Genomic DNA, 26785 nt, shown 5'->3' on the forward strand with positions numbered 1-26785 from the left:
AAGCAGAGTGATTGTATAATGTTGATGTACCTTAATAAAACACAAGAAAGCAAGCTGCTGCTGAGTAAAGCCTTTATATGTTTTACAGTGTGAATACAACAGAGCTTTGGTCAATATTTCTAATATATCACGATATTAAGTATTGGGAGCTGATGGTGTTTAAACAAAGGCACTTATGAATGATAAACAAGAGTAGAGAGAAGAAAATAAAACAGCTGGAAAAGTACGAAAGAACAAGTGTATGAAAACAAACAATAAATACAGTTAAACATTTTCATTTTCTGAATTAAAAGATGCAAGAGTTGTTCATCTAAAATCTCCTCTTCATGATACCAATGCAGGGTGACAAAAGTCATTGCATAATTACCTTTAATTACCGAGAAAACTGTAACCGGCAGCCGCGAAACAGGCTATAATGTAATCCTATAGGGCAAATGTGCACCATTAATTTCCGGTCTACTAAAAGTGGTTGTTTTTGCCACAGACTGGCTCAGATGTTGGTACTATAAGTGTCTGACTATATTTTAGAAAGATGGTGAAGTCTCGTTCTGAAAAATTGCAAGGTGACTTGCCGGAGGACATGTATAGTGTAAAACGCGAGTGAGGAGAGAGAAAATCCTGGGGAATTTGTTGTTAGTACAGACAGCGTAGCTTTGTGTCATCTCATATCTCATATTTTCATTGTGCATTTCCGGACTGTACCAACGAAATGTCGAGCTACACTTTGCGCAGCTTTCGTAGATGTTACTTTTGGAAATAGACAGGCTGAAGTTGTGGCTAGTTGTGCTACAGCTACAAATGGTTTTTAACACTCCGGTCCATACACTGGGCCTTGCAAACCATCGGGTCTGCAGTGACCAGTTTGACCGGGATATCTACTGCTAGCCAAAGAGAAGAAATCCTATACCAAAGCACATTTTTCTTAAGAAATTTGCATTTCCAAAAGCGAAGAGCTGCAGACAGAGTGGAGGTAAGCTAATCCTATTAGCTAAAGTTACTATGTTGACCTGGCATCAGTAACACATGAAAGCTTGGCATGATAACAGCAACTTCTCAATCTCTCCGTAATGTAGTCAGACGCTTATAATAACAATCTGAGGCTGTCAGAGGCAAAAAGAAGCACTTTTAGTGAACGGATACTGACGGTAAGCAAACAAGCCCTAAAGGGTTACATTGCAGCCTGGTTCGATTTTGATCAGATTTTTGTTTATATTAGTCACTTTGACACAAATGCATGGGAAAATAGGGTCCAGGCTGATTAATACCAAAATTCCCACTTTATCTAAACTTCAACATCTCATAGATGTCCGTAGGACTGTATAGCAATGCAACATTTTTAATACAAAAAAATGTAGTGGCACACAAGCCAAATGTCTCTGCAGGAATTTGAAGAAAAAAAAAAAAATACAGATTTGTGTGTGGTACATTATCCAACAGGGACAAAATGTGACATGCCTTCAGAATAAAACAGACTTTTACAACAAAAAGAAGGAAAAACATATTGAACTATAACATGTGGTCCATGGTTTAAGTGTTCCCTCTTGTCCCCAGCTTAGTCTACGTTCCTGTACCTGGTGAAGAGGTTGTAGAGGACGCGCAGTGTCGATTTAAGGTCACAGTTCACTATATCTGGAAAACAGAGAAAGAATAGAAGAGTTATACATACATACATATATATACACACATCCAGTGAGAGTACAGATATTGTCTGTACGATAAAGTCCACTAAAGAAGAGCTGCGTCCTACCCTCTGGTCGGGGCTTTGGTCTCTCCAGACCTCCGTCCTGCATTAGTTCAAAGGAGAAGGACACGTTGTGGACCTGCAGAGAGTGACGAGGCGGTTAGGACACAAGAAAATGCTACAGGAAGCATGTTCACTACCGTGTGTACCACACACAGACACACCCAACCTAAACTTTACACATACAGGCAAAGGTGGGCAAGTACAAATATACAACTCCACACAGCTCCTTGCTGATAAGGGAACATAGACATTGGTTGCTAAATACCACAAATACACTCTGGGTCGATTCAATCGTGCTACCACATCTTCCTATGCTGGCAAACACAAAACGGCTCTGTTCCTCTGTAAGACCATAAGCCTTCAGCAGCTGCACAAACACTCTGCTCCCTCATCTATCAATGGATACATATCAGCAGTGTCACTCTGATACTGTCTTTGAAAGCCAGGTGTAAAACACATGTACAATGTAATTGCATGTAGAAAAAGAATGAACACAACGGAGCATAGACCATTTATAACATTATGGTGGACATAATGAATGATGTCATAATGCAGAGCCGACGTTAATTCAAAAGATGCACCGTGAATCTTTTTTAAATGGAATTATTTAGATTTTCAATCTTACTGCATTTAGACGAACAGAAATACAGTTTTGTGAAGTAAACCAGCAAAGACGTCTATGCCAATCTGACTTGTGAGCAATAAAACCAATAAGAGGGAAGAGATAGAAAGAACTGAAAGATGTTTTCTTTTCTCTGCCCATGTATCTGTGTGCATTTGTGTGTGTTAGTCCTGATGTGATGTACTAAAAGCTTTGGCCATCCAGGGCTCATTGTGTGAAAAGCGTGACCTTAGCCATCTAATACAGTCAAATAGAAAAGGAAGAAAATGAGGATTAAGTAGGGATCTACTGAGCAGAAGCAGGAGTGCTTTCTTGATGCCTTGTGCTACTTTTCACAGCCCACCCCTGCTGTATCATCGATAGACACACACACACACACACACACATCCCCACCACACACACACACACACACACACACACACACACACGCCCCTAAGCCCCTCCAGTGTTTTCCTGTGCAAAAGGAGATTACAGATGCTGTGGGGCTGGTGCCTGTTCTTTCAGGCCAGGAGTGTGTCATAGCACTGATGCCCATTCTGCTTCGCAGCTTGGCAGGGGCCGCTGGCCCAAAACAAAAGGCTACTGTGGTGTCTCCGCAGATTGCCTGTTCAGAATACCGTAGTACTACAGAGGCCAACGGAGAGGAGAAATGGCTGTGGGAAAAAACGGATGGCATTTATCAGTCTATTGAGAGGAGAGTCCTGGCTGAGTGCACAGACTCCTCAGAACTCAAGTATTGAGACTGTTTCCTAAACTGTAGGTCAAGACGAAAGATGGGTCACAGCCATTTCTTATAAAAGATTGGATACATTGAATGCATGCTCTTGTGGGAATTATTGGGTCTCTGTAAATTATAGAGTGTGGTCTAGACCTACTCAATCTGTAAAGCATCCAGAGATAACTTCTCTTATGATTTGACACTATAAATAAAATAAAATTGAACTGAATCAATATGGTGGAGTTTACAACGACAAGTCTACATGCCTACAAAATTCAGCAGAAAAATGGTTGCATTTGTAGGTTTGGTGGAATTGTTGCTGTCCAGTTACAAATGAACCAGGGCCATTCAAGCAAAGTCATAGTTGCTTTCTTTATTTACGGCACCAGGCTGCAGTGTTTTATTGTTTACACTGCATAAATTAGCCTAGCAGACAGCAGAACTTTTCCTCTGCTCATAACCTAAAATATAATACAAATTTAAAATACAAGAATGGTTTATCAATGAACACAAAATGCCAAATGACTTCAGTCTTGTTACACACACATTCAATATGGTGCTGCTTCCATGTTGTATTTTCATCCACTATGACATCTAGGAATTTGATATAATTAACTTGAGTTATTTCAATATTGTCTATGAATATTTTAGCTTTTTCTTTTGCATATTTTTTATTTTTGTTACAAAACATCAAAATTCGATTTATTTATATTGAGTGAGAGTTCATCTGAAACCATTTAGAAATTGAATTGATGGTAGCTCTTCATCTGTTTAGTCATCAGTGGGATATGATTCCTACACTGTTCATCCAATGGACACAAACACCGCCAAAGACAATTAACCTGAAAATCACCACTTTATTGTGATAGTCATGGTTTCATTCTAAATCCAGCGAGTTGAATCAGACTCATTTTATTCGGGCTATAAACACAGCTTCAGTTTGTCGCTAGCATGATTCATTGTTGACATTTGTCATTTGTCAACAGCTAGCCAACAAACTAAAAAGCTAACAGCCAGTGACTGTTTGATAATTAAAATATAGGTTTTTGGTGAAGCGTTACTGTAATAGCCCAGCTCACTGATGGATATAAAAAAAATAATCACACTTTACCTTTTGGTCAAAATTCTCTGGTGTGAGGAAAAAGTTGTAGAGCGGCACAAAGTATCCCTCCAGCAGCCCCATCAGCAATACCAGATAAACACCGTCTGCAAACTGAGACAGGAGCACAGTCATGTAAACAGTGTGCTGGTGAGTCATCTATATTTGAATAGTGGTGACTTATTGTTTAAACAAGTTCAACTGATTTGAAAACAAGTGGCAATATCTCAGGTATATTTCCAGAAGACCAAAATCTCAATGACGGATTAAAAATATGTTAAAATGAGAACGTTTTTCAAAATAAATTTTCACTTAAGCATCACTATATAGTATATTTTGTGTAGGACCTTTGAAAATGTTTTCCGTGTGTATATGTAGGTATGTGTCACGTACCTGTGTGTCCAATTCAGACACCTCTAGGTTGAGCTTGTTGAGGTGTTTGTTCACAAATGTGATCAATGTCTGAGAAAACAGAGAGGGAAAAAGTCTGGCACAAAAGTTGGCAACATTTCAAACTAGATAGGGAATGTACAAATCTACACACACCTTGTAGACACAGATATATGAAAAAACAATTGTGTAAACAAAACATAAAGCAGTTATATGACACCAAGCATCATAGCCTTTAGCTGCCATATTGGAGGTTCTCACCACTGTACAATATGGTACAAATCTTACTTATCTATAAGAATCTGCTGGGTTGATCCCAAAATAAATCTTAATTTAAGTTACTTATTAGCTTTTTTTCTGGGGCTTTCAATCACATATCACCTTCTTCATTAGTGCATGGAGTTAGCTGACGCTTTTATCCAAAGCGACTTTCAATAAGACCATTCAACCATGAAGTCACAAACTCAGAACTGCAATTGGAAATACTCCATTCACTGACAAAAACACCATTGGATGGGATCAAAAGTTCTCAGAAAATAAGATAGTTAGAGGACCTTGAGTTTTTGTCAAACTACTCCAAGGTCAAAAATAAACTTTCATGCTCAACAATTTACTAGATTGGAAGGATGTCTATTTAGCTGCTAATGTAACCAGTGTGTTACGCCTATTAATGATTATTCCAAGTTGTGTTGTACTTATAAAGAGGCATAACCAGTGTTGGGCAGCCAGTTACACATTACTAAGTAATATATTACTGTAATATTATTACTTTTCACAGTAACAAGTAGTGTAAGGGATTACAATTTCCAAAACAGTAATTATATTACAGTTCCTAATCCAACTAACGTTCATTACTGCGTTACCAGAATGTGATTTGTTTTTTGTCCTAGGTAGGCTTTCTTATATAATGACGTGATGCGCACGCTTGTCATAATTTAGTGCGGCAGGTCAGGGCCAGGGCAGGTCACGTCGGCTACTAGCCAAAAAGCTAAATGAAGGAAGGATAAATAGGTTCTCATTTTAAGTGAAATTCATTTTTTGTTGTTACAGAGCGCAACTAGGCTACTGAAAAAAGGTACCGTTGGGTAGCGCTACCGATTTCCTGGTTCTGGTACCGGTACAAACGTTGACCAGGAAAACAGAGTACTCAACTTACATGTATGTGGCTTAAAAGTTAGAAGTGAGTTGATTGTTATTTTGTATTTGCCAATCGTTCTGACCTTGATAAAAAAAATCAGAGGAGGACCTTTAAGTAATAAGCTTGAGAACCCCTGGTATAGCGTATTCAACAGGAGTATGTGTCAAATGAGCTGAAAAAAGCCTTTTCCAACTGACAAGAGGGGAGCCAAGTCTGTCACACACACAAAGAGCTGATGCTTTTGTGCGTTTGTATTTATCACCACATATCTTCACGAAAGAAGCAGAAACCCAGTACATCCTCTTCCTCTTTAATATGTCCATGCCAGAACACAACTTGGAATCATCATTGATAGGTGTTAACAGACCAGTTACACTAACAAAGCCAAAGTGCAGAGAGTTGTTTGCCTGACAACAATTACATCAAGTCCATGGCCGATTTTAGACCCTTTTTTGGGGGGCTCATCTCAGCCCCCCTAAAAATTATAATAATAAACAACACTTTTGCAAGGCACTTTATCCGTGTCACATTCTCATTAGGGGCTGAGCCCCCCTAAAGGTCTGATCATAGAATCGCCCATGATCAGGTCCTAGACTTGTTTTGGAGTAGAGCTCAAAGAGCAGAGATATCTGAAGACAAAACGGTTTACAAAATCACAGTTGCCCAAATAAGGAAACACATTTTACCAGATTATTTGCACTTAAAACAAAGGTGCACTGATCTAAACCCACACCACAACAATCTTTTCAGGTCTGTATATTCTTGTCCATGACCTGCCTCATTGTCCAGGATCAATGAAGTTAGCTAAATTACTGTGCAGAGTAGTTTTAGTGGTTAGTTTTAGTGTTAAAAAACTAAATATATATAATAAAATTTAAAAATAACAGATAAATAAGAACATGTACATCTCAGTAGAATCTTCCAAAATGATTGTAAGTAATTCAAATAAGAAATTCCCATGTTCAAAAAGGAGTAGGAAGAAGTTAAAAAAACTGGTCTGGTCCTAACCCCTTTTTCTATTTTAGTTAAATACAAAACAATTTGATGCTTCACTTAATACATATACATACATGCATACACATACATTTACATATTTTTTCTTTTCCATCTATCTACTTCGTTTCCTTCTTCCTACATCAGTAAAACCTGGACTGGAGCAAAAAGCACTGTTTGAGGGTTTTGATAACCAAATAATAATATTATTTTCCTTTAGACATCCATGATGCATGCAGGCTGGTTAATTTGAGATGCAAAGCCTAAGTACCTTCTTGACAACATTCAGTTTATCTGGAGCATGGTCAAACAGGGTGTCGAAAGCGTCGCGCTCTGTGAAAAACAAACAAAATACATTTTCATCAAAAAGTGATATGTGAATATTCCAGGAAAAGAAATTGTTCAATACACTCTTCTTAATGAGGACATACCATGTCTGCCAGAGAAAGCCCTGAGAGAAAAGGAAAGACAATGGAAAAAAGGGATGACAAAACACATAAATTTCACACTTGAATATTTATAGAAAACGAGGGAAAATGAAAGACAAGTGCTTCCAGTTCAATTACAGAGGAATGTAGAAAATGGAGGATTATGTCACAAAAATGACAATACAATATTGTAGCTAGGGTATCATAAATTGATTAACAATAAACAAAGGTTCACCTTGGGTATTCAAATAACCTGGGCATCATCACTGGGATGTTCACAATGACACATACTATAGCACAATGTAATTATCTCAACTGCAGAACAATACTGTTTGATACAAAGAATTAAGACGTGCCTTTATGTACATGCATGTTTTCTATGGGAATTGAGGGCCTTTCGTGTCTATTATTACAATGTTAGCACTTTGGAGGATGTTGTGTTGGGATGTTGGGAAAGGGTCAGGTGGTTTTGGAGGGTAGGGAACACTGCAGTGTGAGTGTCCCCGAGGAAGTGATATCGCAATGGGCAGGCCAGCAAGAAATGGCAGACACACACACACATACACACACACACACACACACACATACACACACACACACACACATACACACACACACACACACACACACACACACACACACACACCTGTGATGGCAAAGGCAGGCAGGCCTGGGCAATGGTCCTGGTGATGTGGTAATAACTGTCTTTCCACTGTGACCGTGTGTGTGTGTGTGTGTGTGTGTGTGTGTGTGTGTGTGTGTGTGTATGTGTGTGTGTTATTAACAGTGTATCCATCTACCATGACAAAATGTGTTTTGGCCTGCTGTTATCTATCTCATTGCTGCTGTCAGGCTGCAGGGCAGCCTCATAGGGAGACAATAAGAGAGTGTGTGTGTGTGTGTGTGTGTGTGTGTGTGTTTTAAATTGTCTAATTCTTCAGCTAAGGGTGGCATTACATTCCTTGTTAAAATACAATGGTTGTCTATCCAGATTCTGATTTAAATTCTAATTTAAAAAAACAAAAACATGCAAGTTCAGCTTGTGTCCGCAAAATGCTATATCTTTGTAAGCTGCATGTTTTTAATAGAGGGGATCCCTGAAATTGGACACAGCTTTTTTATCTGAGATTAAGATGTTTTTATTCAATATTTAGTCGTTCTTGGTAAAAGCAGAAAATAAACTCTTTGATTGTCCTCTTGACCATTACAGCCTACCTCTCATTTAAAAGAATACTCCACTGATTTAGCATTGCACTCCAATAATAAGAAAAGCAAGTGTTTGGCTTCCCTCCATGGCGCTAGTGGATGGAGCTCCCCGCAGAGCGGAGCAACGGAAATCTGCCGTGATCTGCCGGATGACGGCACAGATCTGTGCACTGGTGCCACAGAGGGAAGCCAAATACAGTTCATCTATGCACACTGCCCACACTGCCATGACACAGAGCTGGATTTAAATCAGCAAAATATCTCTTTAGGACAAGTAAAGAGTTACCCAGAGTGCTTCAGTCCCAACTGTCAATGTGTCACTTCCTGTAGTTTATATAAGTGTCCATACCCCATAGTTAGGCAAATGAAGTAAATCTACACTTTTACAATTGGGGGAGTAGCACAGTATGTTCTTATTAGAAAATACTTCTTTGGAGCAATCATTAAAACATCCTTAAATCCAATGAATCTTTGTTAATGTAGAAACAATTTATTTCAATGAAATAGAGAGCTATTAGCACGGTGTTCTAGTTTGCACCAGCACTAATGTCTGTCAACGGCTACAGATGCATTGTGAGGTGTAAAAATTAGTCAGGTAGCAGAGCATACTTACTCTGTGTTGCCAGTGATTTCCTCTTGGATTTGTCTGGACTGAAGAATGCCCTCTCTTTTCTGAAAGGAATAAATGGAGAACAGTAAGTAAATGTGGGATTTCTTTTATTCTACTGAACATGAAAATATACTGGCTGGTAAAACAAATGAGGTGGGTAAAGCCTGAGATGAATTCACAGCAGTGGAGAGAAGTTTTATGAAACCAACATTCTCCATAAAGGTGATGACATGCTATGCAAATAAGTAAGTAGACACAAACTGTATATTCATACTTTAAGCCTTAAAAAACAAGATTACACCTACCTGAACGACCACTATTTGAATAGAAACGTGGTCTGGCAATCTGATTGGTGCTCTGAAGTGTTGCGACAGCGCCACCAGCAGGTGCAGGATGGCAACTATACTCTTAGCATGAACCGCTAACATGAGGAAAAGAAGAACAACAGAATCACAGACAAATAGTAGTTACTGAACAAAAAATATAAATGATACATGTAGTTGACATACTGTACAATACTAATAACCATATGCTGTTTTATACCATTTAAAGCTAGTAACCATCTGTATACTTACTTTTCTCATTCTGGTTCTATGCCTGTATGTATATCAAGTGTATTTGCATTCAGTATTACTGATTTAGTCATTTCTTTTGTTAAAAGAATAATAATAAATATAGCTGCAAGCAGCAATGAGGGGGACAAGCAGTACACTAGCAGGAATTTAGTTGCCATGGCATGAGCAAGCAATCACAGCAACTTTGATGGCAATTGGATAAAGAATGGCTGAGATATCAGCTCATTTACTTTGTTACAGTGCCCCTAGAGGCCAAATTATACCAATGTCCTTGTGCGTTCTCACAATCAAGTGCCAAGTCCCTGTACCAAGTTTGGCTTTAGTACATTAAAGCGTTGCTGAGATATGAGCTCACTTTCTTTATTATAGCGCCCCTAGAGGCCAAATGACACCACTTTCCTTGCACGTCCTCACAATCAGCTACCATGTCCCTGTACCAAGTTTGGACTTCATACATCAAAACGTTGCTGAGATATGAGCTCACTTCCTGTAATTATAGCGCCCCCATAGTGGTCAAAGGTCACCAAATTTATTTTAAGTCCTCGGGATTGGGTCTTGAGTCCATGTACCAAGTTTGGTTTCGATACGTGAAAGCGTTGGTGAGATATGAGCTCATTTCCTGTAACTCTAGCGCCCCCCTAGTGGTCGAAGGTCACCAAATATATTGTGTGTCCTCAGAATGGGGTCCCAAGTCCATATACTAAGTTTGGTTTCTATACATAAAAGCATTGCTGAGATATAAGCATACTTCCTGTGATTATACCGCCCCTGTAGTGGTCAAAAGACTCCAAATTTATTGTGCTTCCTCAGGATAGGGTTCCAAGTCCATGTACCAAGTTTGGTTTTGATATGTGAAAGCATTGCTGAGATATGAGCCTACTTCCTGTGATTATAGCGCTACCCCTAGTCGTCAAAAGACTCCAAATTTATTGTGCATCCTCAGGATGGGGTCCCAAGTCCATGTACCAAGTTTGGTTTCGATACGTGAAAGCGTTGCTGAGATATGAGCCTACTTCCTGTGATTATAGCGCCCCTATAGTGGTCAAAAGTCACCAAATTTCTTGAGCCTCCTCCTAATTGGGTCATGAGTCCAAGTATTGAGATTGGTTTTGATACGTGAAAGCCTGCCCGAGATATGAGTCAATTTCGATTGGCGGTGACAGGCAAACGCTTTCGAATATCAATACGCAATGGAATAACTTTTGTGCGGCTTGGTCTGAAGATCCTCTGTGCTAAGTTAAATCAGAGAAATTCAATTTCAATATGGCGGCCGGATCAATTACGTTGACGTCAGAAATTGGCATGTGTCGGCCTTAGGATCTCCCACAGTATTAACAGACAACACTAGTAAGTTTTAATTCCAAACACATCAAACGTTATAGGCCAAAACGTAGTTTTTCTAATTACAGCGCCCCCTATAGGTCTAAGGTTTTCAAATTTCTTGAGCCTCTTCCTAATTGGGCCCTGTACCTATGTACTAAGATTGGTGTTGACACGTGAAAGACTTGCCGAGATATGAGTTCACTTCCTGTTTGGCAGCTTCGCCGTCGATTTCGATTGGCTTTGATGGGCAAACACTGTCGAATATCAATACGCAATGTGATAACTTTTGTGAGGCATGGTCTGAAGATCATCTGTGCCAAGTTTCGTGAAAATCGGACCAATTTTGTGACTTGTGAAAACTTTTTAGTGTTTTTGATAAAATCCAATATGGCGGAAGGTCCAACATGGCGGATATTGACATCATGGGGTGCGTTGAGTTCGGCGTCATCCAAGGATTCCAACTATATCTCGATGTTCAAAATCGGGCATACGGTTCAAAAGGTAATCGCATGGATGCAACGCCAACTTTGACCCATTGGTGGCGCTAGACTGTCTGTGGTGCAGACCTAAAACTTGGTGAAATGAAATATGGAACTGTCCCGAATCAATGTGCCAAATTCCACAACTTTTTACTGTACGGTTCTATAGGCTGCCATAGACTAAAGATGTGTAATGATAAGAAAAGGTAGAATCACTATGGGGCCTTGCAGCTTCGCTGCTTGGCCCCCAATAATAAATAAATGAATAGATTACAAAGATGCAATCATGCCTGCAATTAATAGGTACACATGTTCCCCACTTACTTGTGTTTTAAAAATTTTTTATAATCTTAATCTTTTGTATTTTTTTTAATGAAAGGTCTGTGTGAGTACCTTGCAGTGGGCAATGGGCCGCCAAATAACAAGCAACATATTTTCCATTATTTTTAATCTTTCCAGGAATTTAAAATTAAAGGTTTTATGTGGTAAGGTCACATACCTTCAATAATAAATGCAAACAGAAGATGGCAAAAGTTGGCTTGAAGTGATATTTAAAAAAAATAAATAAAAAAAAATACAACCTTTTTGTACAAGAAAAAAAACATAAAAATCATGTTCAGTCAGACATACCAAGCAAATTTTTTTTAGGCAACCAAACAAATATGGTGTACCTTTAGGGCTCCACGAAATTGTTTAAAAATGATTTTGCGATTTTGTTGATTACCAGATGACATAAATAGCTCTATTTGGAAAGAATTAATAATTTTCAAATGACTGGGGTGATTTTGTAGATGAGTGCATCATTTTTTTTTTTCTTATGTGAACCATTCTTTCTGTAAAATAAGGGGGCTCCCTGATGTTGCTCCCCTCCTGTTCCTCCCACATCTTCAGGTTGTGGTCGTCAACTAACTAACAGACTTCTCTTGTACAATAGTGTTACGTTTCCAGCTTCGCTGCTCCAAACCGTAACGTTAGTTGGAACAGACCCAATTTATTTAGGCTAACTCAATTAGCTTTAGCCTGGTTCGTAGCTGGTAACTAGCTTTTAGTCTGGCAACTCTGCGGTGAAGAATTTTTGGGAGACGTCGCGATAACGTTGCATTAATCAGGTGCTTTATTTCGTCTTTGCAGCAAACTTAAAACATGGAAAAGCATGTGCATCACTTTAAGCTTTGGAAAGCATTTTCCACTGGGCACGTTCCTGCTACAGATTTCCCACCGTGGTCAGAAAGCACCGGGGAGAAACTTTGTTTCTCTCACTATGACTTTAGAGTAGCTACTCGCTCCGAAGCTAATTGCTGTCACTCTCTCACTTCTCCCTCATTCTACCACACACACCGGCTCGACGCACACACCAACGCACAAGTATAAACTTCAGGCCACTTCTGTAGGCTATGGCGAAAGCTTTGCGTGGGGTAAGGGTCGACCAGTAAAATTAATTTAAAAAGTCATTAAAAATGAGAAGCGTCCAAGTTTTCCTTTTGTTTCAAGCAGCAAAAAAGTTGTAGCGTTTACATCGCACGTCCTGTGATGTGACTATTGCAGTATTTCAGCATCACGATGTTGATGCTGAAACGAAATATCGTTCATCCCTACTTTGGATACACAATCAGGATCAATTAAGTGTCTAAAACAAGCCTGATTATACCCCAAGGAAATGGCAAATCACAGAGTAAGCTAAAAGCTTTGACAAATCTATAAGATCCTCACTGAATAGGAGGATCAAAATAAGATATACCAGGAAAGAGTATTATCGTACGGCTTCTGAATAGAGAATAAAATAGGGGACAAACTAAAGTGAATTGATTACATTTTGAGTTCCTCAAATGAAAGGACTGCAAAATCAATTACATTGCATGTTATCTACTGTGCTCTTTAGCATTTTCAAATCTCGTACACATAGCTCTCAAGGACAAAGTTCTACCAGAGGTGCATTTAAGAATGTCAATAATTTGGTTTTAAATAATTTCATTTGATATGGCCTTCTTTCTACTGCACTACTCTTACAAAATCAATTCTGTTCCTTATCTTAAATCTTTTCTCGGTTTCTCTCAGTCAACATTTCATCCAAGGGCCCCAAAACAACTTTTTTATACTACCTCTCTCTAAGTATCTCATATACATGTTACAGCTAATGACATAAGTAAAAGGCAGTTTGCTGGGAACATGATAGTAATTATTACTCCCTGTGTCAGATAAAAGAGTGAAAGCCCCTTAAAACCTGATTGTTATTTTGTGAAATTATTATTGTCTCAACTAATAACGAAGTCAACTTTGCTTCAGGAAAGTACAGGTGGAGTTTCAAAATTATAATACAGGGTTTCACTATAGTCTGGCTCGTGATCCCATTTTCATATCCCCAAATTCTCATGACCCTAGCTATTAAGCATACTCCCAGCTGACAGCTGATTTGAACTTCTCACAGGTAATACATTAGCAGTACCAGTGTACCAGTACCAGCAATTGTTAATGTTATTATTTACACGTTTGACAAGTCAAAATATCAGTGAAAAAGGCTGATCAGAGTACTGTAAAACTGTAAGCATTGCACTCTTTTGTATTCTATTTTTAAGAACACGCAAGGAGTTCAAATGTATTATATCATACATGATATTTGACAAACTAACCTTTTTTAACTACAATTATATATTATACAAATATCCGAATTGATATTCGGATATTTGTCTTAGGGCCCTATCATATTCATGCAAGCGGTATAACCAGCGCAAAGCTGTAGGTTTTGGGTGCACGGACTGAGTGTGAATCTCCAAGCACACCTGCCATTTTGGTTCATGTATGTGCAGCAGCGCAAATGGATTTGGTGAAGCTCAGAAGGTGTGGTGATTAATAAATACACTCTCAGCCAGTCACATCTCTATGAAACCAGTGATGTGATGCTCTAAAACAGCAGAGCCAATCAGTGATGCACGACAACAATAGACAAACAGTTGATCAGTACAATGATGATAGAAATAATAATGAATTGTTTTTGATGAAGGGTTTCATGACCACATCAATCCGATGCTATTTCAGTCATAATTCTACTGTATCTTATGTCATAAATGGTCACATCATATTGTAAAATGTGACACAGAAGTGTTTGCACTATGTATTTTTTAGAATAAAACATGCATCGCCACTTTTCCAAAAAATATTACTTCACGATATATCAGCTGATACTCAATTTTTTTGTAACATAACTATATAAAAGTTAACAAACATTTTTGATATGGATATCTCAAGATTTTATATGCCAATATTGATATACAGTATCTGCAAGAAACCAATATCGTCCAATCTAATCTGCTTTAATCACTGCTTTGAACTGCAGTTGCTAATTCTGCTTTCTGATGTGACATATTGATTTAAATGCAAGGCTTGTTTAAAATGCTCAATTTTTTATAGGGTTGTATTCTATTCACATGTATTCCACTGGATGTCAAAGTGCAGTGATACTACTTCTATTTGAGAGACGTTTTAGGACAATTTCATTCTTAAAGCACATTTAAGGATACAATTTAATTAAAGAATATATTAAAATAACAACTGCCAGTAAACCAAATTTGTGCACACCTTTTTAAGTCCTAACATAAGTCTTTATTCATTTCCTTTATAGTGTATATAATATTTGAAAGTGTCAGAGAATAGAGTATTACCAATGTAACTGCTGGTTTTGGCTGGATGAGGTCTGGAGGTGACAGATCTCTTTTATGCTATAGTGGCTCTATGCTTACTGCTGCAGAACAATGATGACCAGGGTATCGGATCACTAGCACAGCATGGCTGCCAGCTCCAGCAAATAACTTTATATCGCAAAATTGCGATATATGCGAAACCTACTTTTGTCAACTGCTCCTAGGCTGTCAATCCGATCTGCACGAAAAGTTGCATGTAGATTCTGTGATACCTCATGATCAAAAGTTGTCAAAATAAATTTGATAATCCGAAAAAGGTGCTAGTTATAGAGGGACAACTTTCTGTATGTCAGTCAAAACAGGAAGCGTACTCCGAATAACACGCAACTCAACTCAGAAGTTGCCAATTGGTCACTAGGTGGTTCTTTTTTTACAGGAAGTGTTTCATGTCTTGGCAATAATTACTCATATTTACAGGAAATTTGACTCAATAGTTTCCCAGGTTCCACTGAGGCCTTGTACAAGATATGGATCCAATAGGCCACCAGGTGGCGCTTTTTTCATAAAACGGACCCTGGTATATTGCAAAGTTCTGCAGTGATTGGGCTCAGGCGTGGCCAGCAGGCTCCATAGCGCCCCCAAACACACGCAAGGTTGGTATAAAGTTCATCTGATGTTCACAAAAGTTGCTGCGAGCATTGCTCTCATCTTGAGGAAAATATTACTTTAAATGTTCTTTCGCCTGACAGGAAGTCAGCCATCTCGGATTGTGTGTGTTAATTAATATTCATTTTACAAACATGTTTGAGGACTTTAGGATGCGGGAGATAAGGCAATGCTCCAACTTCTAAATAAAATCTGCTCTGCGCTCCATCCAAAATCCTCCCCCCTGTGCGCTCCGCTCCCTCGTGGTCCTCTCACATGCTCTGCTGCCAACTTGAATTAAAAAATGTTTGGGAGAACTTCCCTAATACATTAAAATCATAAATATAGATTACAGAATTACAGTTGTATACAAAGTAAAATGCAAAATATTAGAAACTATTTCTTACAGTCAACATTCCAGCGAATGTTCCTGGTGGAGAGTTTGAGCGAGTCATTGATGCGCTCTAAAACTGTCTGCAGCTTCTGTTTCTGGGCAATCTCCGACTGAGTCACCTCTGCCACGTTCAGTTTCTCACCTTCCAGCTTTTCTGAAGCAAAATACACAGGCAGAGACAGACAAATTAATATTCATAAGCTTAAAACATATATATATATAAAATGTTCAGTAATGAAACCTTTATTACCTGTTAACCTTGACTATCATTATAATTCAACATGGATTAATGTAAAGACAGTTAAGGCAAAGGCATCTTTTAATTGATGATGATTGCTGATGATTAGTCAGCTCTTAGTAAAACGATGACGATACAATAGCATCACAAAATACCAAGTTTTGTTTTGTGTCTCAGTGGCATTTCTATCCACATGTATATGGTTCAACTCCTCACCGAATAGTTTCTGTAGGACCTGTCCATCATACAGATCTTCAGCCAGATCCTTCACAATGATCCTTTCCCCCACCAGAACATCATTTATCCAGTCGATCAACACCTACATGGCAAAATAAAAGACCAATTACTCATAATTAGAACTTGCTTAGTTATTTTTTTAAAGTAATCTTGAACGTCATGCTGTAACATGAATTTCCTATGAAGTAATTTATTCAATGTCTAGATTAAATACTAGAGTTGAGTCGATTTCCGGTTTTACGAGCTTAGACCAGTGTGCTTTAAAGCAAATCAGCTGAACCGGCATTTCTCATTATGACAGCTCTTTTATTGATCAAGTAATGCAGTAGTGTCAACATTTCGGAAACTCAAGCACAGCAGAGCTTTCAGAGTTTTTAAATACTTTTTAAAGACTATATTTGACAATTATTGTTTTCCCTCAGATCGTTTATACAGTAGATCTCAACATTTCCGACAACACTTGAAGGCAGCTTCATTTCCTGGAGAACGAGAGAAGGAAAAGAGACGGAGGGACTGTTCTTTGTTGTTGCAGGAAACAATCAGCTGTTACACAAACTCCTGGGCTGTTCAGTGCTTGTGTTTTAAAACGTTCTTGTGGCAGCGATAGAGGCAGTGATGTTTCCTGTTTGCTGTACGGGATTCTCACATCGCCTCAAAACCGACTGACACGTCTAATCAACGGTTACATGACTGGCCACCACAGCGTGACGTGGGGTTGCGTTTCTCCAAAAGTTCAGTCGGTCTCAACTTTTCGGCGCAGGGCGCTGCGTTTTTTTTCAACTTCCCCCTGCGACACCCCCCGCCGCATCCTGAATGCAGTACCCCCATTCAAAATGAATAGAAAGACCTGCGTTTTTGCTGCACCGTCTGACGGTCGACACAGGCTGTGTGAATGCAGACTTAGTTATGGCGAGAATGGCATGTGAGTTGAGTGAGTGACGCCAGAGCCTGTGTGGTCGCGCAAGGAAAGCGAGCAGTGACCGTGAGAGTAGCTTATGAGTGTGGTTGTGGGGAAAAGCGAGAGGAAAAAGAGATGGTAAAGACAATGTAAAGTGAGTTAAAAGTGAACAATAAAACAACAAGCTTCTCAAGACACGGTGGCTTCATATGTTGTGAATACTGCCAGTAAAGTGAAGGGTGTTACCCCCGAAGAAGCATTGGCTTAAACCTCACAACATATGTTGCAGCACAGTGTTTCCATTTCAGGTCAATGTGAGAGTCTTAACTGCGTTTTGCTGTCATTTACAATCGCGCTGCTTTCTCTCCTCTCATTTGATCTATTCACAGACAGTTCAGAAAGCTCTATTGTCAATAAAGTAAAAAAAAAAAAAAAAAGATTTGCCGACAGCAGGGCAGAGCAGAGGCTCCACATCACAGCGGTCTAGCAGCTGAGCAGACAGAGAGCAGAGAGGGGTCCTCGGCAGTCCGCTAACATGTTGCTCTCTCTACCAATATAAGCTGCACTGTTTCAGGCTACAAAAACATTCAGCAGGCTAAAATTCAACTGTGCTGTTTTTTCGGGAATAAGCTTTAAGCAAAAGGAAACTCCGCTAGCTGCTAGGCTGTATGCAGTGTAAAGTGAAATGGGTAAAACACTGCAGCGCTATGCTGTCCACCTCAGCTGAGAACTGAGAAATCTCCTTCCCTTCCCTACTGTGTATTATATTAAACATGACCTGTAGATATCACAAGTACTCAAGCCTAGAAATAATTAGTAATAATCGGACTGTCAATCCACTTGTGCAAAGCCGAAGTGACGTTTTTTTCTCTCCATAATCTCTTGAATATAGGATAGAAGACAGCCAATGATGATAACTAAACAATGATTAATATGTTTATTACATTTCATATCACTCATGCAACTTTCACAAGCAAAACATGTTCATACAATAAACAAATAAAAAATGCGGTGATGATGTCATCACCGTGGTAGGGTCACTTCACCGCCGGTATTGCGGTGATGCGGTTATCGTCACAGTCCTGAGATAAGGTCTGTTATGATTTTACACTATAAATAAAATTGAATGAAAACAATTTTAATCTTACCTTCATGAGCTCCTGCAGTTTGCGGTCATTCTTGGAGTTGGGGTCCACCATGGTGCGTACTTCATTCTCCTCTAAAAGATGAGCAGAAACAGGATAAATGTTAGAGCTGAGAAGGAACATTGAATTCTAAAGTGAGGAAGAACAGCAACAGAACAACAAGAGCAACATATTGCACCATTTGTATGGGATGTTCAGCCTGTACTTGACTTGTTTCTGTTTGTTAACCCTTACAGTTGTAATGGTCCCAAACTAACACTAATATCCTGGCACATGTGGATCACTAAATCAAAAGTGTGGGTTCCCCACAGAAAGCTTTGACAGTATGTCGGTGTGTTGACTGCTGGCTAAAGGGTGGTTGTCTGGAAATCCCTCCTATCTGCTCTTTTGTTGAGCGCACTAAGGTCTCAGCATTCCTACTGCAGCTGTCCATACATCATCTACTCAGATGGCTCATGTGATCTGTCCATTGCGAGTACACAGTGCTATAGCCATTACACTTAAACACTGTAGTTGGCGCTGTGGCAAAATCGGAAAAAGCACATAGTGAGTACTAGGGATGAGCGAGTACAGCATTATCTGTATCTGTATCTGTTAACCATATGAATTATCTGTATCTGTATCTGTACTCGGACTGGGCGGGGCCTAACCCGGAAGTGGGCGGGATTTAACCCGGAAGTGGGTTGTTTGTCTTGAAATGGGCGGGGCTTTAACCGGTATGTTATTTAAGCATGCAATTGATATGGGTTGATCAGAAATTGTTATATTTATTGCTGATTAGAAAACTATTTACATGACAGCATCAGCATTGAGCTTCAGATCAATGGTTTTGATCACGATAAACAAACTATATACAGAAGAAGAACAATGAATACAACACATGCGGTTGCAATTATGAAGTAAAATGTAATGAACAACAGTTTTCATACTCAACATAACTTTCTTTTTTTTAACTTTTTAATAAAAAAAATTAATTTTTTTATGATCAGTGTGATTTTTTTTTTTTGGTTCTTTTTTATTTTTTTTATTTCCACACCAGGTATGTGTGTGTGTGTGTGTGTGTGTGTGTGTGTGTGAGTGAGTAAGAGAGAGACAGAGAGAGAGAGAGAAAGAGAGAGAGGGGAGACTGTGTTCTACGGATCAAATAGTCCGACGCTGTTTTTCAGATCTGTTTAGAGCCAGCTGACGGCTTAAAAAAGAAAAAAAATCTCCGACAGGCAGAGACGCAACGCGAGTCGCATTCTACCAAGCACCACGTCTGAACAAACCCCACGTTTACCAGACCTCTACTGGTTAATAAGTAAGTACTACAAACCGAAGTAAAAAACAAACCTGAAAAAAACCTAAACGTTAACGGAAAAGACCCGCGAACCTGAGTGACTGAGGGAGAGACAGAGAGAGAGAGAGCTGTTCTGTGTGAGTGAGCAGAGCGGGACACCTACAGCAACACAATACATCTGTATGTGTGTAGGGGAGGGGCGCTGTGACGACTAGCCTATCACAGAACGCAGACACAGTCAGCTCCCAATGAGGATTTTTATTCAATCCGAGCACAGATATTGACTCGTATTACTCGTATAATACTCGTACTCGGCAAAAGTGCTTTATCCGTACTGGATACTCGTTTCAGCCGAGTATCCGGCTCAACTCTAGTGAGTACATGTATGTATGCATGTAAAAGATCCTTTAGCCAACAATTAATGCTAGTTATTTCAGTACCAGTCAAAAATATTTTTTTTCTTTTTGCAAATTGACTTAAGTTAGTAGGCTCTCTCTCTCTTTGATTTGATAATAGTGTGTTCCATTTAAGTCGGAACTCGGAAGCCGGAGCAGGGAATGGCGTCACACCAGAGTTGACCGCGTTTCATTTAACAAGTCGGCTTTCACTGTGGAGCTGGCTCTAGCCAGGTTAGCCATTGTTAGCATTAGCAGTTGATAACAACGCATTATGCTGTTTTTTTGTGTGCATACAAACAGCATAGCAACAAGGCCACAGATAGATGTTGGACAGGGCTGTGTGTATGACTGATTTAATGAGACAAGACAGAAGTGCTAATAAACTGTATGTTACTACTAAGGGTGTCACAATTTCGATTTTAAATCGAAATCGATCGAAATTAAGTCACAATCTTGAATATCGAATTAAAAAAATGGAATCGCCACGCCCCCATGTCACGTCCGGTCGGCTTGTCAAGCGGAAAAAAACACACGTGTTGAAGTGCTGCGAGTCAGTCAACCTCCTGTAACTTAGCTACAGCCAGTCAAAAGATAGCATGGCAACTGCAGATGCTGGTGACCCATCGACAGAACTTGAGCCCCCTCCTCTTTCACTTAAGCGTGTTAAAGTGTGGAAGTATTTTGGATTTCCAGTGAGTTATGTTGACAACGTTCGCGTTGTCGACAAAAAAGCCACAGTATGCAAGCTCTGCTATGTGCGTGTACCATATTCTGTGTGTTTACCATTGCACATTAGCCTAGCAGCTAGCGGATATTCCTTCTGCTTATAGCTTTATCCCAACAAAACCGCACAGTTGAATTTCAGCCTGCATGCATGTTTTGTAGCCTAAACAGAGCAGCTTATATTGGTTATATTAGAGAGAGCAACAAGTTAGCGGACTGCCCGAGTCGCCCTATTTGCTATCATTCTGCTCAGCTGCTGTGCTGGTTTGATGGTGTTTTAAGCCCCCAACTAGCAGCTCTGACCGTCGTCTTCAACCATAACCATTGCCTAATCCTAGTGCCTTCCAGGCAGCGCTGCCTGGAAGACGACGTTGGGGGCTTTAACACCAAACTCTGTGTGCGAAGCGTCTGCCCTCAGGATTGTCGGTAAACTTTTTTTTCTTTTTACTTTATTGACAAATTGTCAAGTTTCCAATTGACTGAAGATATGTTATTGCTACATTATGTTGTTAATAAATGTTTTAAATTGTATGTATGTTGTTGACAATGTAATGCGGTACGTTGTGAACAAAGGTCAGATATTATATTGCATAAAAGTCTAGTCTAAAAATGGCATAGCAACCTGTGCTTAAAAAAAAAGTAAAAGTAAAAATCGAGAATTGAATCGAAACGTGACCTTAGAATCGAAAATGTAATCGAATTGAGGATTTGGAGAATCGTGACACCCCTAGTTACTACAGCTTTCACTGCTGTTGATGCACGCAGCAGCCATGTTGGATTTTGAGCTTGGTGTACTGTGAGGTTGTCCGACTTCCCAACTCGGAAATCAGAATTTAGGGGGCGGGTTTCCGACTTTGACCTTGGAAATTCCGACCTCCGTGTACAAATGGAACGCACTATAAATGTTTGTCCCGGTCTTTAAAGAGGCTATTTTTAATTATGGCCCAAGGGCCTCAACTTTTTCCTACTATAGTCTATAGAATAAATAAAATGAGAATAAATGTACCCACATGGCCTTTATGCAATCGTATCTAAATATGTGTAACAGGGACTATGAGTGTAGAACAGTGAGCCGTTTACCTAGCATGGTGTCCTCAGGGTCCAGCTCATAGTGGGAAGGGCTGAGAGGAAGGTTGATGGCATTTATCCCCTCTTCCTGAAGCTCAGACACTATGACAAAAGACGTACAAACATTATCATCAGATCAATTTAGAAAGCATATGATAATAGTAACGTTACTTGAGCAGCGCTATAATATCCCCTCTCGCCAACATTTGAGCAACACAGTAAATCCCAAACTGTATTTTTCTTGCAGAAGAACATGAAAATAGAATGAACAAAGCAGTGCTGTGCTGTTTTGAAAACAGTGTGTTTGGGTTATGTTGCAATTGTTGTAAACACAGTGGCACTAAAAACATCCAGCCATATTCCTTTCATTATACTTAAAGTACTGAATTTTAATTTCAATTGGAAAAACTAATATTGAAAAACTGACATGGTTTAGGCTACTGCTGTTTTAAATAAAGTGCTGGTTGAGCTTCACTTTATGTATAATTATGTATAATGTGGCCATATATAAAAAAAATAACAAAGCTGCATTTTTTGTTTGCACTAATTATAAAACATATTCTTTTAATAACGATTTAACAATGAAGAAATGTTTATGTTCCTTATGTTCTTACCAGGTTTTTTCCAATTTAACAAATTAAAAGCATGTTAAAATTGGCTCTGTGCTGTAAACCGTGACCCCATAACTGTGCTATGCACCGAACCATGAATTTTGTGAATCGTTCCACCTCTCTAATCTATTAAGACTAATCTATTTTGACGAGGTCTTTATTTATGTTGAAGATCACTTTAAATGATACTAACTACTGATAATGTAGAAAACTACTCGCTATTAAACACACTCAGATAGGATCTGAATTGCTATTTTTATTCTCAATTCTTATCATTTAGGCACTGGTGATTTTCCTTAGGTGCTGGCTAAAACCTCTTCAGGGGAACCAAAAATTCCTCTATGCAGGAAAAACCCTGATAATATAGAAAAAAAGAGGGCCAATTATCTCTATAGAAAATTATACTTAAGCCATAATGGAATGTTGGTATTAATGACAAGTAAATATGTGACTGATGCTGAATATGTACAGTATGTGTTGTGGTGAAGGGATGGCGCAATTAAATGAGTTAATGTGTTAATGATGATGTAATAATAATAATAATAATAATAATAAATTTATTCTATATAGTGCTTTAAAAAGTACTCAAAAGCACTTTACATGGCAACAACAAAGAAAAACAATAGCAAGATCAGTATAAAAACAATGATAACAACTAGAGATAAATATTTAAAAGGTGCAGCAAAACAGCATAGAAACAAATGGAAACAGCTAAGTTAGTTACAGGTTAAAAGTAGCTTTTAACAGATGGGTTTTGAGTGCGGTGTTAAAGTTAGCAAGTGATTTGGAAAGTCTGAGGTGTTGGGGGAGAGAGTTCCAGAGGTAGGGGGCAGCAACGGAAAAAGCCCTGTCCCCCCAGGTTCAGTGCTTGGGGAGGGTGAGAGGGTAAAGGAGGTTGGCATCTGTGGATCTGAGGTTGCAGGTGGGAGTATGACGGTGCAGGTCAGTGAGGTAGGAGGGGGCAAGGTTATTGAGAGCTTTGTAGTTGATAAAGAGGATTTTGAACTGGATTCTGTGTTGGATGAGGAGACAGTGGAGGTCTAGGAGGACTGGAGTGATGTGATCTCTGGTGCTGGAGTGAGTGAATAGACAGGCGGCTGAGTTTTGGATATATTGTAGTTTTTTGAGGAATTTGGTGGGTGTGGCGTACAGAATGCTGTTGCAGTAGTCCAGTCGTGAGGTGATGAATTCGTGGATGAGTTTGGATTGAACAAAGAGAAAACTCAATAAAGATATTTGAAGAAAAAAAGATCAGGACCATGGCTCCACACACCTGGGTCCTGAGTTGATAAAAAGTGTTGGTTACGGTCTTTCCGTGCAGTTAGGATCTCATCTGCTTTGCTTTGTGTACTCTTCTCTCTCTATCTTTTATTTCTTTTTTATATCTATACGAAGGCTGTCAATAGACATTCGAATAAGAATGTGCACCACACTAAACTTCAACCTTGACATTAACCCTTATAACCCTTATAACCCCTGCTGCTGAAATAAATCATTAACCCAATAGACATTCGAATAAGAATGTGCACCACACTAAACTTCAACCTTGACATTAACCCTTATAACCCCTGCTGCTGAAATAAATCCTACAGGAAACACTGCAAGATATTGCTGCAGTCAACTTACTTACCAGCTGTGTTTCCATACTGGTATGTCAAGCAAGTCTGCTATGATTTTGCATCAGGTTGAGTGTGAAAAATAAATTAGTTCACCTCTATTAACATATTTTTATATGTTCAGTGCAGATTTGATTTGTTGTTAGTATTATAGGCAGATGGAAAAGGAATCACAGGCGTCCTCAGTGTCCTCGCTGTACATCACTCCTCCCCTTCTGGGCCAGTGTCATAAAATTAGAGTATGTATCAACGTGCTTAACAATAAAAAACCCACATTAACAGATGCATCATTCAGGAACATGCATTCTGTGTGATGCCTACATGTAAGGAAAGAATGCATACTGATGTTGTGTCCTACCTAGAGGGCAGAGTGCTCCACAGCCCATATCTGTCTGTCTCCGTCCCCCAGTTTCAAGCACCCTCCTGGCTAGCAGGACCAGCTCTCTCCACTGCAGCTCATCCTCCACAGGCTGAGCTCACTAGTCTCTAATATAACACCTGGTCCTGATATTAATTCTGCATTTGCTCTATTTTCACAGTGGAATAGAATTAAATATACCTCTCCTGATTTGTGCTGTATTTTCTGTCTGCATTATATCCACACAGTTTGTATCCATCTGTATGTAATGCACAGCCCTCACTACTGCTCTCAAACCTTCTGACCTTCATCTCTCTTTTCATACAATCTCGTCCCCATTCTATAGCCCTTTTTCTTTACCCCGTTTCATTTTTTCTTTTTTCATTCTGCCTTTACTCCTGTTCAAGCTGGTAGCCCCTCTCTTTCCAGCAAATGCAGCAACTGTCATAAACGTCACAAGGACTTAAATTTAATCAATGATCTTCGCAAGAGCAACCAGCCAATGTTTTCCATCAAATCATGGAACACCTTGCAGACACACCCAACCAGCATGAATATAATGTGATTGCATGCATGTCCTGTAGGCAGAGGCAACATAAAATGGGCTCAGCTGTGCTACAGTATCCTGAATGAGACAAAGTAATCATCCAATTGAAAGAGACCTTTCTCATTTGGTGATAAAACCTGGCCTTTAACAACGAATGCCATGCTCTCTGAAGTCTACTTTATTTCTAAATCAACCCTGCATGGCTATAAACTGAACTAAGCATTTAAGAGACTTTTGGAATATTCTTATTTATAGCACCTTCTTTTTGTAATTAAAGTCCAACATAGCAAGGTTTATAACTAATATGAAGGAAAGTGAGGTAAATTGAAGTGCCCATGAGCAAGACGGTGTATACCTATGAGCTCCTGAGCTGGATAGTAGCCTTCAAGTAAGTATTAAATCGGGGATGGTGTTTGACGAGCCTCCTGCAGTCTGTGACGGGCCTATGTTTACCCCTGCCTCATTCCTCACTTATTACAGTAGTAGCGGACCCAATACCTTACATGGGTACAGACACAGCCCAAGACCAGGAGAAAACACACACACACACACACACACACACACACACACACACACACACACACACACACACACACACGTTGTAGTTAATGGTGTTTCTTTGTGATAAATATGTTCAAAACAATGTGTATAAATTAGTGTAAACGTGTTCGCTCTCTGAAATGTGGGTGCGTAACGTTAACGTTAAAAGTGTTAAATGTGTGGGGATTATTCCTAAGGTTAACTTTACTGCTGTCGGTTATGATGTAAAACATATTGTTATAACTCAAACGGTTCTGTCAGTTTCTAACTGCTTATTTTCTTTTTAACATTAATTGTTACCTTCTTTAGCCTTTTTCCTTCTTGCCAAAGTTCCACCAAGTTTTCCCAGGAAAGAGTCGTCTTTCTTTCTGGAAGATGGGGATTTCGGCGTCGGAGATTTGGGCGACGGAGATTTCGGAGAAGACGGGGACTTCTGAGGCGAAGAAGCCATCGTCGTAACGTTAATTCAATCCCCTACAGTTAGCACAAACTGTCTGAGTTGTCGTGGAAATTAAAGTTGGTTGGAAAGTGAAGTAGAAAAAAAAATCACCGTCCACTCCCTAAAGCGGAAACGGATTCCAGACATTTTCTCCTGAGGTTGGCTGAAGTGTATGGCCCCTCCTCTGTAGAGGAGGGCTGGTAGAGCAGGCAGGACTAGGCCGCTGCTTGCCGCGGGAAGTGGGAGCGGGAGTGATCGGGTTCAGAGGCACAGCTGCTGGCCGAGGGGAACCAGAAGGAGGAGAGCGAAGGGGTCCCAAAAAGTGGAAGTAAATATACACCACAAGAGGCCATGCTTCGCAACGGTTTTGGATAGCTAAATGTTACATAGGTAAAACCAGAGCCGTATATATAGAGAGTTTGGCCAACTCAAATCATGAGCGCCATATTGGATACCATCGTTAAATGACTCTACAGTGTAACCCTATGGGGCTAATATGCCATCTTGAAATAAATCGCTTATTTTCACCATAAACAGGCATATACGTACATGTTATTATCAACGTTTGTCAATATGTAAAAGGCCCTTACGGAAATATTCCAGTGTATATTCACCTTCTATATTGTAAATAAGTCTCTGAGCAGTGTTAACGTTCTTTTTCTCTTCAGTCTCCCGAGTCCTGACATAAC

General features: G+C 39.4%; 1 protein-coding gene across 1 annotated transcript; it reads right to left on the minus strand.

Annotated features, from left to right (window-relative positions):
• Nucleotides 1–56: 56 nt before the first annotated feature.
• LOC116048682 (alpha-parvin) lies at nt 57–26286 on the minus strand. Its single transcript, XM_031297880.2, has 13 exons — nt 25958–26286; nt 21998–22087; nt 18521–18591; nt 16454–16556; nt 16013–16153; nt 9254–9369; nt 8952–9010; nt 7136–7155; nt 6976–7037; nt 4577–4645; nt 4196–4297; nt 1748–1820; nt 57–1629 (listed from the first exon to the last, which is right to left on the minus strand). Exons 1-13 carry the CDS (start codon nt 26106–26108, stop codon nt 1553–1555), a joined length of 1134 nt encoding a protein of 377 aa, XP_031153740.1. The 5' UTR covers nt 26109–26286; the 3' UTR covers nt 57–1552.
• Nucleotides 26287–26785: the final 499 nt, after the last annotated feature.

The sequence above is a fragment of the Sander lucioperca genome, chromosome 7 (assembly GCF_008315115.2).
Source record: "Sander lucioperca isolate FBNREF2018 chromosome 7, SLUC_FBN_1.2, whole genome shotgun sequence".
Taxonomy (NCBI): domain Eukaryota; kingdom Metazoa; phylum Chordata; class Actinopteri; order Perciformes; family Percidae; genus Sander; species Sander lucioperca.